This window comes from Schistocerca americana, chromosome 1, assembly GCF_021461395.2.
Source record: "Schistocerca americana isolate TAMUIC-IGC-003095 chromosome 1, iqSchAmer2.1, whole genome shotgun sequence".
Lineage (NCBI taxonomy): Eukaryota > Metazoa > Arthropoda > Insecta > Orthoptera > Acrididae > Schistocerca > Schistocerca americana.
Genome location: NC_060119.1, coordinates 1,151,198,837 through 1,151,219,224, shown reverse-complemented (window position 1 = coordinate 1,151,219,224; position 20,388 = coordinate 1,151,198,837). Strand labels below are relative to the sequence as shown.

Sequence of the window (20,388 nt, the reverse complement as noted above, 5' to 3'; positions counted from 1 at the left end):
GTGTGACTCAATCTCTTATATTACACTCCACAACCAACCATCTTATAAAGTATAAGCTCTTAACAGAAAATAGGTCAAGGTTTCATTTGAAAATTCTTAAGTTGGCACTCTACACCCCTTCTAGCAGATATTTTCTTGCCATTTTGTGCCAAAAAATTTAACACCACTAGAGGCGTTTCAAAAGTGATTATTAAACTGTTTTAATTATCATTGCAGATCTGAAAAGTATGTGCCAGTATTAAGTGGTAGGAGGCTTCAGAGCGAAGTTTCAGAATGTCCGTTACTAGTGGTAGTAAAGTAGCAAATACGAGACAGCACTGCTGGCTGGTATTTGCACTCAGGAGGCGAACTGAGTAGCACTGCAGATATATATCTGTAAAAGTAAAAGATGCACACTGCCTAGCTGTTGCAACTAATGGGATAGGTTGTGTAAGGTTAAAAAGGAAGGGCTGTTCACCCAGACCCATATGTAATGAGGGGGTTAGACTAAGATTGTCTACTACCATCCTCACTAAAAGTGGGTCTCCCTCCGCCTGGGATCTGTGTCAGGAGTAAGGACCAATACTTGAGAAGCAGTTAGTCGATATGAAAGCAAAATTATCCAAAAACTGATTTTCTAATTCAGAGCAGAGTTAAATCACTGAGAAAGTGGTAAGTAATTCAGAACCCACTGAGACAGTGGTTACGTAACTCAGGAAATATGTGCATAACTATTGTCCTGCTGGACTAGCACATTTCTTGGGCACCTTGGAACCTGTTGAAGAAAGGCTTGGATGATGATGATGATGATGATGATGATGATGATGATCGTGTAGCCCTCATTATTCAATGTTGCTTTAATAAATATCAGAACAGTATTGTTTTGTAGCCAACGATCCTATATTTTGTTGCTGGATGGTACTCTGTGGTAATTTTTACTCTCCTAGTTGACACCACAGTGGTGCACTACATTAGTTGCCAAAGCAGAATTTGCTACTACCCTAAATATAATTTTGTACTATTAAATTTGACATTTATGTCTTTTGGTACACTGTAAGTGATGGTTTGCACAATGCTGTACATGTGCATCTTCTTTAGACTGCTGACACCATTGATTCTCAACTGACACCTTTTGTAGATTGTGTTGGGTAATTTGATTATATAGGTTACTGCAAGCCAACATATGACCATCTCCAAGCATATACAATCTTGAAGTCCTTCTTCTGAAGTAGAAAACACACACACACACACACACACACACACACACACACACACAGAGAGAGAGAGAGAGAGAGAGAGAGAGAGAGAGAGAGAGAGAAGCAGCAATTGCTAGTGTGGGTGGTAGGGATAAGGAGCTGGCATGGGACAGGAAGGAGGGTGGATAGAGGGTTGGAGTTGGAGAAGTACTGCACTACCGAGTAGTAACAAACGGAAATAGTACTGGTTTGCAGTATGGAAGGAAAGCAGTTACGCAAAAACCAAACAATGGAATATTGAAGATTACCAGTAATAAGATCACTACTGTACTCGTGCACTGTACGTTCACTCAAATATCCCGAAACTGTCATTTTTTTAGTTTCTGAGTAGATACAAAGTGGACCCATGTTTTTTCACAATGGTTTGCTGGGAATGAAAATGTTGGAGGGACTGGCTGGAACACAGTAAATGTATTTATTCATACCACGGCCAAGCATTTGTCTGTTGCCTGGCAAACTGTCATCACTATCAGTTTCCAGTGAAGTAACATCACATTATTCTTCACTAAATTCTGTGTCAACCTCAGAGTGACTGTAGCCATCGATTTTCGGAAGCACTGCCTAAACAATGGTATAAGATAGAGGCTGAGAGCCGGCATTTTATTGTGGAATATGCAAAGGTGGATACCAGTAAACACATATGTAGATCTGGATAGTCTGTAGTGGCAGAATATTTATCAGTGCCGAAATGTTTATGAGCGATTTTTTTATATTTTCAAAGGTTTGCTATTGAGTTGTCCGATTAGACTCGAGATTTCAAGCTTTTGTAAAAGTAATAAAAATGTGAACTTGGGGTTTTATGTTCAGAGGTTAAAGACATTTTCCTAGTCCCTACAGTGGAAAATTTTTTTCCACCAGTCCTCCAGACTCGACCCAAAAGGAATATTGAACCCTACCCGACTCACTTTGCTCCTCCATTTAACCATGATTCACTGCCGCTGTTCCCACATTCCCCTTATTAACTTTACAGAGTTTTGTAACCTCTAACCTTGCCTCACTATCATTCCTTAATCCCTCAACAAGGAAACCAACCTTATATCTGCAAGAGCTGCAATCCACCACCTAAAAACTGAGACTCCACCAACTGTTGGATACATCCACATACAAACTTCGCCACAGTGACCTCATTCCAGAAATCTAGCTAGATCTCCAGTCCCTCCTCAAATAATTAGGTCCATCCCAGAACCTTTCCCCCGAGTCTTTCTCTCCTCCACTCCCCACATGTCTACTTTCCATAAAACTAACCACCCAGTATTCCTCCTTGTGTCTGGTTACTTTGCTGCCTCAAAGAGAATCCTTGCTCTTGTGGACAACACCTTCATTCTATTACCTGCAACATGCCCTCCTATATGATAGACACGATCATTCCCTCCAAGACTCTACACAGTTCCTGTTCCTTTACTGCACGGCACCATGCTAGTCACTGTTGATACCATACCCTCTGCACTAACATCCACAATGCCCATGGCCTTGCTGCTATATATTGAGCACTACCTTTCCCAACACCTGACTGAATCCAGATCTACAACTTACTTCTTGGTTACTGTAACCAACCATACACTGGCCCATAGTTAGCTCTCCTTTGAAGGCATCACCTACGAAAAGCATCTGTGGTACAGCAGTGGGCAACCATATGGCACCATCCTATGCTGACAGTTGAGTCCTCTAGAGTAATCCTTCTTAACCACCTAGAATCCCAAACCACTCACCTGGGTTACATTCATTGTGTGCATCTTCATGATCTGGACCAAGGGTGAGGACCCCCTATCCACATTCTTCCAGAACCTCAACACCTTTCACTTCACCTGGTCCTACTCAACCCAACAAACAACCTTCCTCGATGTTGACATCCACCTCAAAAGATGGCTAAATCAGTACCTTTATCCGTATCAAACGTACCAACGACCAGCAATGCCTCTACTTCGAATTCCCTTCCATACTGCCTAGCCACCTGTGATTATGAAACCACAGTGTAGTGATGACCACTCCACCTCCAAAGGTGCCGGAGGTTTCACTGAGGCCTCCACCCAACCTTGTACAGAAACAAGTCACTCATGTCTTCTCTCTTCAGTCATGTACCACCTCCCCACTGTCTGGTCACAAAGGAGCATTTCCTCTTGACTCAGTACCACTCAGGAGTGGAGCAAGTGACTCATATTCTCCTCCAGTGTTTGAACTGCCTCTTGTTGGGCCCTGAAACGTGGAATATTATTCCTATTGCCCTTCCCAGCCCTCCCACAGTGGTATTCTGTCACCCACCAAAACCTAAGCAGTATTCTTGTCTGTCCGTACTTACTTCTGCTCCAAACCCCTTGCCTCATGCCTTCTATTCCTGCAATAGACCTAGGTGCAAGTCCTGCCCCATGTATCCTTCCACTACCACCCGCTCCTGCCCTGTCACAGGTATCTCCTATCCAGTCAAAGGCAAGGCCACATGTGAAAGCAGTCATGTGATCTACAAACTAAATTGCAACCACTGTGCTGATTTCCATGTGGGCATGACAACTAACAAGCTGTCTGTCTGCGTGAATCAACACCATCAAGCTGTGGCAAAGAGAGGGTTTGACCAATTAGTTGCTGAACATGCTGCCAAACACAATGTGCTTCACTTTAGTGATTGCTTCACAGCCTGTGCCATCTGGATTCTTCCTAACACCACCATATTTACTGAACTGTGCAGGTGGGAACTTTCCGTATTACTTGTCCTTTGTTGCCATAACTCTCCTGGCTTTCACCTTGGCTAGTCTTTGGCTTCCTATTCCTGCCTGCCCCTCTGTCCATTTCCACGCTCCCACTCCAGCACTACACATGCTTTCTGTCCTGCCAATGCACTAGTCTTTTCCTCCCAACACTGGACTTACCAGTCCTGTCCAGTCTCCAGATCATCCCTGCATGCTCCTACAGGTAGCACAGCAACTTCCTACACCCTATCCTGCTAACTCACCCCCCCCCCCCCCCCCACACACACACACACACACACACACACACACACACACTCACACTCTCTTCCTTGCTTCCTCTTTAGGCCCCACTGCACTCCCCCCCCTCCTCCCCCCACCACCACCACCACCACACACACACACACACACACACACACACACACACACACACACACACACACACACACACACACAAACTTCCTTGCTGCCTCTGTAGGCCCCACTGCACTGGGATGCTATGGCTGCTCTGCTGGCAGAGATGCCAGACACAAGTATGGAACACAATGGAGCATCCTGCCTGTGGCATCTGCCTGAATGTGGCAGCACTGCCAACAGAGGAGCTGCTGCGAGGTTCTGCCAGCAGGTCTGCCATCCTGGCAGTGCTGCCAGTGAAATGCACAGCTGCTTAAGGCCAGTACTACACCAGGACACCAGTAGTGCTGCCAAGTGCTAACTGTTACTCACCCATACATAGTTTTCTTCATGCATGTGAGTACTGTGGATAGTTTTATCAACTCTTTTATTGGAGAGATTCAGATGAGATCATAAATTGGAACCTTTTATCTCAGTAGTGTTCAAACCCAGAATTAAAAAACCAATGTGTAGGACATCTGGAACATCATAAATGTAACACTGTTCGAAGAATATGCCCCTCTAAGTAGCAATCACATTCAATGTACTTATTATAATGCACTTTCCGGACACTGGCCCATTGGAGGATGTGGAAATTATTGAGCCTAAATTTCCTTGCAGCCTGTTTCTGATGCCCGTCTCCAATCCCAAGAACTGTAAAACACAAATCCCCAACACTATGCTTTCCTCAAAACCTGCTTTCAGACGGAAATAGCGTAGATACATCTCCTGTTGTAGCAAGTGATCAAGTGATGCTAATGGATGTAAGAAGTCAGATGTGGTTGAATTTTTGTAAGAAATAAAATGTAAATAAATGAGGGTGGTTTCCTACTTTTGTCCAATACATTTATTTATAATGTTGAAATTGATTTTAAAGTAAAGTATTAATAAATACTGTAAAAGCACTTCTGTGAACATGTTACAGTTGCAACTAAAATTGTAAATATCGCTGTAAATACAAATAATTAGCTAGTGAGTAGACCTTAATGTCACAAACATCTTTTCTTCTAGTGAGATGGCTTTCTGTAGAATTGTCTTCTCCATTTAGTTCATCTCAGCGTGCCTCCACTAACACGACATTCTGATGTAATTGAAAAATGTATTTCTGTATTTTTCTGAATTCTTTTTCTATTTAAATGTTGCACACAAAGTGTAGCTATTTTAGATACAGTAAGCAAGCTGAAGACCAGCTCTGCCGGTTGATGTACTGGCAGCTCGAAGTGCTGTCGGGGTATTCTAGTGCGGTAGGGCCCTGGCCTCTACCACACACCCCAGTAGATTGCTGTCCATCTTGGGCACAAATACAGATATAGTTGCAGATACAGGCGCAGTCTGGTCCCAATGCCCAGATACTGTGGCCATGTGTATGCATGTGGAAAGCTTAAGAGTTGTAAATATATTTTCAGTCTCTTTCATTGTGCCTGTCTGCAACTCGGTGCCTTCTCTTTGTAGAGAATAGCAATCTATACTTCCCACAATATTGTTATTTTTTCATCCTGTACTTTACATTGCTGGATTGGTATTTGAAGGTATAGTGCTCTTAAAATAACTTGCATGCATTTTACAATATTATGAAAAGGATAGTTGCTACTCACCATATAGCTACTCACCAAGTAGCAATTATCCTTTTTATAATATTGTTACATTCCATCCTGGAGTTTCTCATTGTTTGATTTTACATGCATTTGTTTATTTTAAATTTTAATTTCTCTTCACATTTGTATACCTTGTAATGCTTGTAATGGGTCACCACTGCCTTCTACATTGGTAAGGAAGTGTGCTTTTTATGGTAATAGTTTCCAACCAGCTGAGCACTCTGTGATGGGTATAAAGTGTACTGTTCACTTTTCTGCTTTAAAGTATTATTGGCATTACTTGAATCTGTGTATAATTTAATGGCTCATTTCATATAAAGAAGTAAAATTCTAGAACTCGTCTCCCCTTTCCCTTAACAGCATGGGAGATGAGAACTCAAAATCTTGATTTTTCAGAGCACTGCCCGTACTGATTGAAAGCTTCAAAACAGTACAGTTCTTCGAGTGCCAATCCCACAAAGTATGCTAGACATTTGTGGAGTGTGGAAAGATGGCAGAAGTGAAGTTGTGTTGGGGGGGGATTGAGAGTTTGGTCTGAATAGGTCAGTTTTGTAAGAGTATTACCCACAGATGGCAAGCAGATTCCGTCTATTGTTGGTGTGTAGCTTCCTATACTTGTTAGAGAATTCGACAAATTCTTAGCTGTCAATGTGCAGTACTTACATACTTCGGAGCCCTTCATTCATTAATTGGAAACAGCTCTGCTTTCTCTGACATCTTTTGTTTTGGTATGTTAGCAAATGCAGTAAACTCCTGTTTATCCAAATTGCGTTTATTCTAAACCTGCTTTATCCAAACAAATTTTTCCGATTTTCACGGCTGACATGGCGCTGTCTGACGCATCGCGCAACTATGCTTTTGGCTAGCTAGACTGACACTTAACAAGTTTCAACTTGTGTGCCTGGAGCCATGCATTTGCAGGTGGTTTTTTTCCCTAATCAGTGCACTTGCGCATGTCAAAAAGTCAGTGTGTCGCCAAGTCATGCATGTGTTGGTTTGGGTTTTAGCGTGTTCTTTGTTCGTATTGTGTGGTTTCATGCCATTGACATCCATTGGAATTGTTTGGAAGTACAGTACATACAGTATTGCTCTATGTAGTATGATGTAGCCTTGTCAAAACCGACAATGAGAGAGTGTCGCGCCCGTAAGATGCAAACTCATTCTTTGAAAATAAAAAGAAGTTCTATAGCCATTTATGAAAATGTGTGTCTGCAGTACTTAAGGTGAATGGGCATATCTGAAAAAAATATGAAAGCAATGTTATGGAGTCCTGTACAGAAAAATAAACTATTCCTGATGAATGTAAAATGTACTGTGTTAGTGATGACCTTTGAGATTTGAGGATTCAGCTTTGCCTAAATATCTAGGTGACTGTTGCAGTACTTAGATACTTCGGAGCCCTTCATTGTACAAAAACAAATCTCCCGTGCCTTATCTTTCCAGTCTCCCACCACCAAGTACCACAGTCTGGCCACAGAGGAGCATTCCCCTCGTAACTCGGTACCATCTGGGACTGGAGCAACTGAATTACATTCTCCGCCAGGGTTTCGACTACCTCTCGTTGTGCCCTGAAATGAGAAATGTCCTACCCACTATCCTGCCCAACCCTCCTACTGTGGTATTGTGCCGTCCACCGAACCTACACAATATACTCGTTCATCCTTAAACAATCCCTGCTCCCAATCCCTTACCTCATGGCTCATACCCCTGTAATAGACCTAGATGCAAGACCTGTCCCATACATCCTCCTACCACCACCTACTCCAATCTGGTTACCAACGTTACCTATCACATCAAAGGCAGGGCTACCTGTGAAACCAGTCATGTGATCTACAAGCTAAGCTGCAACCACTGTGCTGCATTCTATGTAGGCGTGACAACCAACAAGCTGTTTGTCCACATGAATGGCCACCGACAAACTGTGGCCAAAAAAAAAAACAAGTGGACCGCACTGTAGCTGAACACGCTGCCAAACATGATACCCCTCATCTTAATTACTGCTTCATAACCTGTGCCATATGGATCCTTCCCACCAACACCAGCTTGTTTGAATTGCACAGGTGGGAACTTTCCCTGCAATACATCCTACATTCCTGTAACCCCCCTGGCCTCACCCAGCCGGCACTACACAGCCGTCATTTCACCGCCACACCCAGTCTTTTAATTTCTTTTATTTTTATTTCTCTCCTTTCCACTATTTATCCCCTCTCCGCTTGGCACTTTCTCTCCTACCCTCCATCTAAACTGTAACACTTCACTGTCTACCACTTCCACCATACTATCCCTCCCCCTCCTCGCCCGAGCCTCCTCCTTACCCCTACCCAGTCACCACTCCCATCATGCACTGGTGCTGCTGATAGCAGTGTAGTTTCAGCTCTCTGAGACTGCAGATGTGTGTGCAAGTTGCGCTTGTGTGTGTGTGTGTGTGTGTGTGTGTGTGTGTGTGTGTGTGTTTGTCCACTACTGACAAAGGCCTTTATGGCCAAAAGCCATGATTGTGTGAATTTTTTTATTGTGCCTATCGCAGCTCAGCATCTCCGCTATATGGTGAGTAGCAACTTTCCTTCTCTTGTATTGTGACTGTTGCATCTGATTATTGCAAGAAACATCCATTGCCCGGAGCTAAATATTGCATATGACACAAGTACTGATACAAAACAAATTACAAAAACAGCTTTCTGTGACAGTTAAATCGGGAAGTAATTCTGTCTGAACATTGAATATTTGTCATTACTTTGCCTCGCATCATGCTAACAACTGAACAAGTATATATCAGGGATGTTGCTTAGCTCTTTAATAAACAACACTTCAATGAGAATGAAAACTTTTACATCTTTGTTACAAAATTTCAAAAGCCATGGCTTAAGGAGCTCATAACAATCAACTAATGTGTACTGAAAGACAAGCATATGTGGAATCTCCTATAAAACTTATGGGCATCTCCATACAAAATTTCAGTAGATTCTAAGATAATGAAGTGGGCTCTCCTAGACCACTTTACATGTACTGAACCTAATATCACTTAAGACTTGGACAAACTCTATTTTTCATGTGTTTAATTCCAGGTTGTAACTCTTTGGTATAGAGCTCCTGAAGTTTTACTGGGCTCTCTCAAATACTCCTGTCCAATTGATATATGGTCCATTGGATGTATATTTGCAGAAATGACAACAAAGAAGCCATTGTTTCAAGGAGACTCAGAAATAGACCAGCTTTTCAGGATCTTCCGGTAGGTCGATTCCTGCAGGATGATTTTACAATATTTCCATTGCTGATTTGTTTCTACTTCTTGTAAGTAGTTAAATTACATAAACAGTTGTTTAATACAATGCACTAAAAACTGTTCTTGTTTCTCATAGTAAATCTGTATGACACGGTGGTAGTTGAACAGGCTACACAGGATCGATGTCTACACCTTAAACGTTTATTTATTTGTGTGAGTTCACGCGCCTGCATGTTCTTGGAATATATGAAATTACTGAACATAATAAAGCTACATCATTGACTTTGTATTAATAATTGTTTTGTAGCATCCATGGTAGTGACCGCTTTATTGCCGATTACCCATATAAATATAAACAGCCAGTGTAACACTTGAGTATTTGAGGGGAAAAGTTGTATGTTAAAAGAACTGTAACAACTTAGCATTCCACTGTTACTTGTATTATTTCTTTAAATATTACTTTTCGATTGTTTTCAAAGTTGTTTTACATATTTCTCATTCCGTATGTTTTGATGCATGTCTAATGCAGTGATGTGTGTTTCGCTGGAGATGAAATTCTGGGTCTACTGATGTCTCTAAAACTACTTCACCTACTCCCTGAGAACATGTTCAATGTACCTAAATTTCATCTGGCTTTTGATTAAGAGCTACTAATTTTAATTTCATGGTTTTTAAATTCAACATAATTATTTTTACTCTCTACCAGGGAGTTCATAACTCCTGTGTGTACAGATGTGACAGACATTGTGTCCCAGGCCAGAGCAGCACTTCGTTTCCTGTCCTATTATCTTACTCAGTGTGTCTCTTTGTTCCATGCTTAACCTCTAGCACAACTTCTGTTACAAGCTAGCCCATTCCTAGGACACTGATTATTACTTTTCCATTTTACTTTTCACCATGAATTTTGGTTAGCTCTTGTTTGGTCCCCCACATCTGAGTTTGACTTCCAGTTTTTTTAGGTGCAGGACATGTGGATGAGGTCACTCAATGTCCAGCATTTTACACAATACCGAACATGATACCCAGTCCACGTAGACACTATAAATTATTTGTGCAATGGAAGCCCTACTGACTATGTGGGGAATGTACTGTTCATGACTGAGCTGTTGCTTCCCTGTGCTCTGAAGAGTAGGTGATGGTCCTTTGGGGACACCGGGCAATGGCCATGAAATCTGCTGTCTGTTGCTCGATGTGGGTGGTGCTCAAGATACTCCCCACACAGTGGAAAGATGTAAGTTATCACCTAAGTTGAAACAAGTCCCCAGAAGTAGATGACATTCCATTAGAACTACTGTTGGTCTTGAAAGAGCCAACTGTGACAACTCTTCCATCTAGTCAACAAGGTGTATGAGATAGGTGAAATACCCTCAGACTTCAAGAAGAATATAATACAGATTCCAAAAAAAGCAGATGCTGACAGGTATTACCAAACTATTAGTTTAATAAGTCATGATCGCAAAATGCTGCCACTAGTTCTTCACAGAAGAATGGAAAAACTGGTAGAAGCCAACCTCAGGGAAAATCTGTTTGGATTCCAGAGAAATGTTGTAACACATGAAGCAATACTGACGCTGCAAATTGTATTAGAAGATAGGTAAGGCAAGCCTTTGTTTATAGCATTAATAGATGTAGAGTGAGTTTTTACAGTGTTGACTGGAATACTCTTGGAAATTCTGAAGGTAGCAGGGGCAAAATACGAGGAGTGAAAGACTATTTACAACTTGAATAGAAACCAGACAGCAGTCAAGAGTCGAGGGGCATGAAACAGAAGCAGTGGTTGAGAAGGGAGTTAGACAGGGTTGTAGTTTATCCCCGATTGTAGTTTATCCCAGATGTTATTCAATTTGTACATTAAGCAAGCAGTAAAGGAAACAAAAGAAAAATTTGGAGCAGGGATTAAAGTTCAGGGAGAAGAAATAGCAACTTTGAGGTTTGCTAATGACATTGTAAGTCTGTTAAGACAGTAAAGGTCTTGGAAGAGCAGTTGAATGGAATGGACAGCATATTGACAGGAGGATATAAGATAAACATCAACAAAAGTGAAACAAAGATAATGGAAAGTAGTTGAATTAAATTGGGCAATGCTTAGGGAGCTAGATTAGGCAACGAGAAACTAAAAGTAATAGATGAGTTTTGCTATTTGGGCAACGAAATAACTGATGACAACTGAAGTAGAAGGCGTATAATGTAGACTGGCAATGGCAAGCAAAGCACTTCTTGAGAAGACAAATTTGTTAACATTGAATATGGGTTTAAGTGTTAGAAAGTCTTTTTCTGAAGGTATTTGTCTGAAGTGTAGCCATGTGGTGATAAGGAAGAATGCTGAAGATTAGGTAGGTAGATCGTGTAACTAATGAACGGAATTTCGGAGACAAATTAGTGGCACAACTTGATCAAAAGAAGTGATTGGTTGATAGTACACGAAACATCAAGGGGTCACCAATTTACTTTCTAAGGAATGTGTAGAGGATAAAAATTGTAGCAGATTTGGAAGGATGTAGGTTGCAGTCGTTATTTGGGAATAAAGAGGCTTGCATAGAGTAGGGTAGCACGGAGAGCTGCACAAACCAGTTCTTGGACTGAAAACAGCAATAATTAGAGTGTGTAAAATCCAGGACTTTAAGGTCACCCGTAACCTCTCATAATTTGAAGCCTGGAAAAAATAAGACCACTTAAATTCCATCCAAGTGACATGGAATTTTGCCACCATTGTTGTTAGGTAATTGACAGAACGTGGACTTCCTCCTTCCACTCCCGTGACATAGATATTCAGTGCTGTACTGTAGTAAGAATAACATGTTCATAGTTTAGTCAACTTGTATTTGAGTAAATGGTTCCTGTAGCATCCTCTTTGGGGATTCCCTGCTTCTATCTGGTGAAGCAGCTATTTCTTATGGCATCTACTGGTGACGCTACAGAACCTTCTTTCCAGAAACCTACAGACCAGTGACCTGATACCAGCTAGTGGCTGAAGAAACAACGTACTGCGGGCTATGGGGTTGCCCACTCCAGATTCAGTTCATACTCCACAGTGGGTAAGAGTTAAGAACCTCTAGAGAGAGGATAAAATGAAGGACTTTTGGGAAGAGGCTACTCTTGTGTCCCTGAAGGTGCTAAATATCTGCACTCAATAGGATTCAGAACCAATGTTCATAGATGTCATTTCACCCTTACAGCTGACTAGTATGTTTTTCTCCAAGAAATAAATTTCACTGATGACCATTCTCCAGCACTACAATGTTACTGTGCCTTCTGTCGGAACCATACAGGCCCTGACAGAGCATCTGAAGAGGTCTCTATGTTGGTTTGCATAGATATTGTCACGGTGTAGATTCCCCTCTATACCACACTGGAAGCAGTAACAGCAAGAATGTGAACGAAGCCAGAAGTCTACATTTGCAATGCTTATTTACCTCTAGGCATGGCACATATGTTGACTGCCTATTTTAATTTGACAACTCCTCCCTTCCGTGCCCCCCCCCCCCCCCCCCCCCCCATGCCCTTCCCACCACCTTCTCTTGTTTTGCAATTTCAGCACACACCACACACTGTAGGGGTAATACCACATGTTCTATCAGGGGATTTCTGGTTAACCAACTTCTGACTTTGAGCTCTCTCTCCTCAATGATGGCACACCTAACCACTTCGGTGCAGCCCATAATACCTTTTGGGCTGTATTTAATATTACAATATTTCCCCCAGTTTGGTAGCTTCACTACTGTAGGAGCTACAGAATGATACTTGTGAGTTATTACTACCTGACGTCCTGTCACTTCGTTGTCACCACCTGATGGCCCGAACACCACATTGGGCGCTCCAAATGGCTGGCTGACAGTTGTATACCTCTGCCGTCACCTTTGTCCTACCTGTCAGATAGTGACAGCAAGGTTATTTGGGATGTCTCCTACATAATCATTGCTCTGATGGAACTGTCATCACTCTTTAACAGGCTCCTTCCAGCAGCAGCAGGTGCCATTGTGGACCAAAGACTTGGCAACTGCTATTCAGGACTGATGAAGGGCACTCCAATGTCTCTCGCAGTCGCCTTCACAGACCACCCCATCGCTTAAAGCAGCACTATACAAAGGCTCACTATGTAACTAACCTTGTCTGCTTTCTGGCTATCAGACCAGCCCAACCCATCTACTTTTATCTCTCATTCAGTTATTTCTCATACCTGACACCAGTATTACTTTCAGAGCCTCTATTTTACCACTTCTACATACTGTCACAATTCTATCAAATTTTCTGACTGATATCACTAAATCCAGATGAACTGTCCCATGAGCAAGAGACCGATAACCTAGCTGTTTAATTCCTGGAACTCACCAGGTAATCATTGTTGTACAATATTATTAGTCTACTTCCCAATAAAGGAGCCAGGCTAATAATTATAAAACTTTAGATCTGTTACTAGTCTCTGTAGTGTAAAAGATGTCCATTGTGATAGTTAACAACCAAAATACTATTGGATTTTGATTAGAAATGGTGGAAGTCTGTGTAACCCAGTGGATCATTTGCATGCTGTGAAAAAAATTATATAACAGAAAAATTGGTGTCAATTGTCATCTTTCTATGGGATTTATTACTTTGTTCAGTTCATGACATCTAAGACTCCATACTGTGATCACATTTTGTCTTACTATTTCTTTGTGGTACAATATTTGCAGTAAATCAAGTTCCTAAGTCAGTACACCACGTTCACAAGTTTAAAAATGAGACTCCCACTGAACACATCTCTGGAGCACCAGTGCAATAAAAGCAGTGGCAGCTGCACAAGAGCATGTGGACACCCTAACTTTTGACACATTGCAGATTTGTTGCTTATTATTCTTTGAATGCTGTTAAACGTAACGTAGATGCTGCAATCTGAAAGTTACGGCACTTAAATATGCTGCGCTACGGCTCCTCTAGACTCTGTGAAACTTGGCATCAGGGTCGCGAGCACACCTTCAGTTGAGCCCATTTTAAGGGGATTTTGCGCATGCCCAACTCGTGTGACATGATCGCTGTATGGGCTAAATATATACGGATTTGATAAACAACATGCACAGTTCACAATGTGCACAGCAAGCCTTTGCCACTCAACTAGATGTTTCCGTTGTTGCCACCAGGTGGTAGCACACTGCGGCACGCTTTTATCCCTGTTTGCTCAGCATAAATCTTGCTAGATGACAGCACACTCCTCAGATGTGCTAATTCACTCACTATATACTTTAGCAAAATTAGAATGGACGTCAGTGAAAGTTGTGCTGTTGGTAAACCTATTTTGTGGGTTTCTGAATGTGTAATATGTTAAGTAATGAATTTTATCATACAGTAATTCCTTTGAGGTGCTGAGAATCATAAGGGCCCAGAGCACATCACTGTTGATCGAGATATTGTAGCATTTTTTCATGCTCTGAAATCTGTTGATCTCATGGTGAGTCAGGTTTATCTGTGCTGTGGGTGCACATTGTATATATGAAAATTCACAAAATGCTGTATCATTGGTTTCTCCGATATTCACTTAAATGTGAGAGTGACGTCAGTGTGCTTTAGGCCCTTATGGATTTCAGTGCCTCATTTGTATTCTAGTCAAGTGACCACTGTGTTGATAGACATTACTACGCAAGTTAAATCATTTCCACAGCCGGCACTTTGTGTTTGGTGTTGGTTGTTTACTGTGCGGGGACTGGCTTTCATGTGCAGTGTAAACATGTACAATGTTTAATCTATTTTAAATGCTAACAGAAAAGTGAAGATGTGAGACATGCTTGGGTAACTCAGTTTGTAGAGCATTTGTCTGCAAAAGGCAAAGGTCCCTCCACTGCAGAGTCAAACTCTCATTCAGGGAACAGAATAATAAATTATGAGGAAAAGTAGCCACAAAGGCTCAAATAATTGTGACTACAAGCAAAAATTTAACAAGGAAGTGTACAGTGAGCACAAGATGTTGCTGTTGTGGATGGAGTCTAAGAATATCGGATTTTTCAGCCTAGAAATAAATTTGTGAACTAATAAATCTGTTCGGGCTCTTTTACATTTGTCTGAAAAATGGAAAAGCCCGAAAACTCCCGCCTACACAAAAATGTGAAACAGATAGTTGCGAAAGTGTACACATTATTTTGTTATTCTCCTAAAATGTACTTCATTATGTACAAAACAACAAAATTCCACAAAACAGTTCTCTCTTTTGTCGCATAAGTTATGCATCTTATTGTTATTACTGTTGTTGTTATTACTATTATTATTGTCAGTGGCTGTAGTTATATAACTTGTTGATAAGCATAACAGCAGAGACTATTAATTTCACTCTCAAATGTAGCTGAATTTAAAATTTATGAGCACCCAGAATGTATACTCACAAGCCACCATTGCGTAAAAGTGCATCACCTGCATGTTGTTGTTTTTACTCTGTGCTTTCATTATGAGAACTTTCTTTTGTGATTTTGGTGCAGAAGATTGTATATGGAAAAAAGAACTATACCTAGCACTGCAAAGTGATTCATATTGCAGATCTTGATAGACTTTCAAAGACATTGGGCAAAGCGTGATCAATATTTATGAAGATTTCCACTCAGAAGAAACAGTTAAGCCTGAGAAATGCACATTTGTTGCAGTCTTCCCGAAAAGAGGGTTGATGTGATCTAATGACAAAGATGAACACAAAGCACAGCAGCCTGATGAGGAAGTCATTGAAGAATTTCAACACCAGTCCTGCGACTGCCAGTCAAAGTAAAAACAGTAGTACAGCTTTTCAGTTTACTCCAGAGTTGCTATGTGGCTGTAAAGGTATGTCCACACGATACCTCGTTCACAATTGCTGTTGCACGGAACAAAAGTGCGTGTATAAAAATAAGTAGAAAGTACGTACATACACTTGCTTGGTTTCACGCCCATATGTTGCCTCATTGTTCAAGCTGTCTGCTATGCATTTATTTCTTTGCTAGGCAGTTTGTACTGTGCGTATTGTGATGAAAGGCAACAGCAAAAGAAAACTCAAGGACAACAGGTAAAGCAGTATCTAAACTCGGAGATACCAGAAATACAAAGTAGTGATGTTTTGTTTGCAAATTTCAGGATATCTAGGTAGGTTTAAAATTTTGTGCTTGGGAAACTGCAACAATAAGGCTGGCAGTAGCACTTCTGCCAGGAAGTGTTATATCAGGACACAATCTGGTGCAGAGTAAAAGTTTCATTTCTGGAAACATTTCTTTAGCTGCTACTGGTGACATAAAAGTCTGAGCTATATAGTTCAAATTTGAAAACAAAGCATTTCAGTGATTATTTCTGAAACTGAGACATGCTTAAGTGTAATTTTTATTTCTGTTAATTTTAATTGATTTTCAATATGTCATTTGTATTCTTTTGTATAAAAGTTAACACCTCAGTCAAAAATGGTTATATGTGTATTAACATCCTCATACTCTACAAATTTGATAATGCTAGATTGCAGAATCCACTAGAACAGATGTATTTTCTAATTTTTTTTTTTTTTTTTTTTTTTTTTTTTTTTTTTTTTTTTTTTTTTGCCCTAGTTTGTTGAGGAGCTCCATCATATCTTTTCTGTTGTTCAGATTCTGGTTCCTAAATTGTTAAGTTGCCTTAACATGAATATTTCTCATAAATTTGTAGGTTGTTCCTTCTGTTTTCCTCCTCCAAAATTTATTATCATGGTCTTTGCAATGATATTATTGGAGACTTTTTATCTAATACGTAACACTTGTGGCATCACATCTCAAATTTATTTTGAACAATTTTCTGAAGCAGATTTTCATTTTGTGTGTGTGTGTGTGTGTGTGTGTGTGTGTGTGTGTGTGTGTAAAGTTGGTACACACATCCCTTACTGTCAGCAGGGTGTTTACGCCCCAGGAAAAAAATGCTAGAATTTTATCATCCATGTAAAACCCAGAATTGTTTTAGAATTATGGGAATTTTTCATTGTATTAGTATACAGTTCTATGTCAGCGAGCAAAAATCAATGGGGAAGATAGAAAAAGACCTCCCTTTGTTTAGTATTGGGCCCCCATAAATGACCAGACAGTTGGACAGTACAGTAGTTCTCATCTGTGCAGATGCCACACAACTTGCATTCCCTATACAAGACTGTAGGTTTTTATGGCAACATTGCGTGAAAAATATCTCAGGTTACTTGCCACACTAGATTTGGTTCTATATTGTGTGTTGGGTTACTTTCTCCCGTGTTATTGTCAGAAATTAACTTTAATACAAAGTTTGTAGAATTTTCGTATGTAGTTGGCACTGTTAGGTCACAGGCACAACATGAAGTCATGGAACTTCCACATGCTACCAGAGATTGTCAATATCTGTGATGGAAAAATGTTAGATTTTGATGTTGATTCCATTAGATAGTCAGTCACACAGATTATATTTGTGTAGCCTGTCAGCATAGAGTGCCAGTTTCTGTGCAGGTTATAGCTGTCGTTCTGGTTAAAGTTGTTGTGCATGACTTGTATGGTGAAAGAATTCCAGTAGGTATTCAATCACCATATGAGCAGCCCATAGTACTCCTTCGTATTATCAGAGGTACCACAAATAAAATGACAGAGCCCTGGTCGGACTAGGTATTCAATCCATTTTCTGGCTACCCAAGAAACGAGAGAGAGGGAGAGAGAGAGAGAGAGAGAGAGAGAGAGAGAGAGCTGTGCAGTAAAAGAAAAACCTGGTCACAATATTTCTGGAATTCATAATTATTTGTAAATTTCGTAATATTTAAACTGGTCAGTTTGTATATGTAATTTCTTAACGCTGTGTAGAGCATGGATGTCACATTAAGAATTCATTGATGTTAAAATTTGTAATAACTTCTCTAACTGGGGCAGCAGCTATAACCAAAGTTGTGCATGGAAACTGGTACTTGATAGAGAAAGCCTATAGGAAAATAAGCTGGCTGATCTATCATCTAATGGAATCAGCGTCACTACTGATGTTCCTCCATCACAAGTATTGGCATAATCTCTGTAGCATTTTAAAGTCTCATGTTGTCTTCACGACATAATTTGGCCAACTACATACGCAGTACTACATGGGCTACTAGTATCACAGGTAACTCCTGATGGCGACAGCTAGGGAACTCATTGAAAGCTCGTATTTACTAACAAATCTGACAAAGCAAGAAATAGGAAAAAAATTTATCCACTTACATCCCAAGCCAAAACTGGAAGTTGCCAGCAGTGCATGAAGACCTGGCAAGGTGTGATGCAAACCGTATGGAGTCCAACCCCAACAAAATGAACATTTGTGTATATCATGTGATTTACTGGTAGCCTCCTGAGTGAGTAACCTGATGTTCTCAGTACATCATCTCTGCTTGTGCTTTTCCATGCAGAGTAACCAGCACCTGTCAGGAGGAATTGTGCTCATAGAGAACTTATTGATACTGCTCTGAATGAAACTTCAGTCAGCATGACAATTTCCCCTTAATGGCATTGCAGCCACCAAATGTCAGATAGACAGTGGTAGATTCAGAGCAAGTGGAGAAAATAACACAAGGCATTACTTTTATTACTGTGAAGTCCTACCATGTTTGATCATATAAAAAAGTGCTCCCTAGAGCCAATGGAGTCTGTTCTATTAACAGTTTAGTCTGAGTGAATAGAACTCTAGGGAATAATTATCTGAAGGGCAATCTGATGGTATGAAGGCTTAGTTAGCTGTGGTCATGAACTGCCTTATACGACACGTAAGTCAGTGCACAGACTAGGCATTGGAGTAATGTGGTGTAAGATGAATCTGAAGCAGTGGGTGATATCACCAGACACACAACTTCTGTGAGGTAACTGAAACCACTTGCATGCAGAAAGGTGAATGAATATTGTGCTATGCATGTTGTGTATAATGCTGATAAAAATAGGTTATTCAGGTTGAACAATTGTGGGCTCTACAACCAGTCTATCTTGTTTATGAATGTGGTTTTGTTTAATTGCATAATCATATATTTTCCACTACGAAATCCTATAAATTTTTTGATATGTCCTAGAGTGCGTAGTAGTAGTAAAAAAATGTTGTTTAATTATGTGTTTATTTCAGTATATTAAAAACACCCACAGAAGAAACATGGCCTGGTGTCTCTAAACTACCAGATTACAAGCCATCATTCCCTAAATGGACTCAAGATAATTTGAGCAGTTGCATGAAAAACTTGGATCCAGAAGGGCTGGACTTATTAAGAGTAAGTACCAGTCAGTCAAAAACATGCCCCATACCCAGGGCACATGGCCACAAACAGGTGTGCATGTGTCATGCATGCAGGATCTGGTGGAAGTAACTTAATGCTGGAAGTGATAATTCCTATATTCTGGAGGGTAATAAAAGAAATAACTATGTGGCAGTAATTATACCTCTCTCTTTCTTGAAGCTGCTCATGGGAGAGCTCCATTGCTTAACTGTTTGGTTTTGGAATAATGCTTTAATATGGTTACATCACTGGATAGACCTAGGGTGATGTGCATAGTTGTAAAAAAGTTTGTGGCTAATGTTAGCAGGCTTAACGATAGAGTGGAAGTAGGAAAGCTTTTTTTCCACACCCGATTTTTTTAAAAAATAATTTGAAACATGTTGCAAGATTTTGTGCAGAATTTGTCTCTCTACATTATTCATTTCCAAAACATCCTTTCTTCCTCTTTTGATAGTGCTAAGTGGTGTATTATTAAGTCAGTGTTTTTGCAAAAAAAAAAGGGGGGGTGGGAGGTCTGGAAAACGGAGCAGGGTACTTAGTATACTATGTCAAGAAACTTAGGATGAAATATGTTGTAGTTTAAACGTCTCGTGGCTCAGTAAGCAGTAAGGTTTGTTCATTCATGTATCCATTGCTTTCATCTGCAACCCTGAAAGCTGATGGTTTTTCTGAGCAGGAAGTACGTAACATTATAATGGTTTTCAGTTCGTACAGGGTGGTCCATTGATCCTGACTGGGCCAAATATCTCATGAAATAAGCGTCAAACGAAAAAACTACAAAGAACAAAACTTGTCTATCTTGAAGGGGAAACCAGATGGCACTATGGTTGGCCCGCTACATGGCGCTGCCATAGATCAAACGGATATCAACTGTGTTTTTTTAAATAGGAACCTCCATTTTTTATTACATATTGGTGTAGTACCTAAAGAAATATGAATGTTTCAGTTGGACCACTTTTTTCGCCTTGTGAATATTTAGACGAACAGTTGGTAACAGGTAGGTTTTTTAAATTAAAATACAGAACATAGCTACATTTGAACATTTTATTTCGGTTGTTCCATTGTGATACATGTACCTTTGTGA

The 20,388-nt window shown here is 40.4% G+C and overlaps 1 protein-coding gene across 1 annotated transcript in view; it reads left to right on the top strand.

Moving 5' to 3' along the window:
* Positions 1 to 20,388, top strand: part of LOC124551414 (cyclin-dependent kinase 1-like) — a 46,270-nt gene that overhangs the window by 23,618 nt on the left and 2,264 nt on the right. Inside the window, exons 5-6 of the mRNA XM_047126439.1 lie at positions 8,967 to 9,130; positions 19,157 to 19,298. Coding sequence (XP_046982395.1) covers positions 8,967 to 9,130; positions 19,157 to 19,298 — 306 coding nt within the window. The remainder of the gene's footprint in view (positions 1 to 8,966; positions 9,131 to 19,156; positions 19,299 to 20,388) is intronic.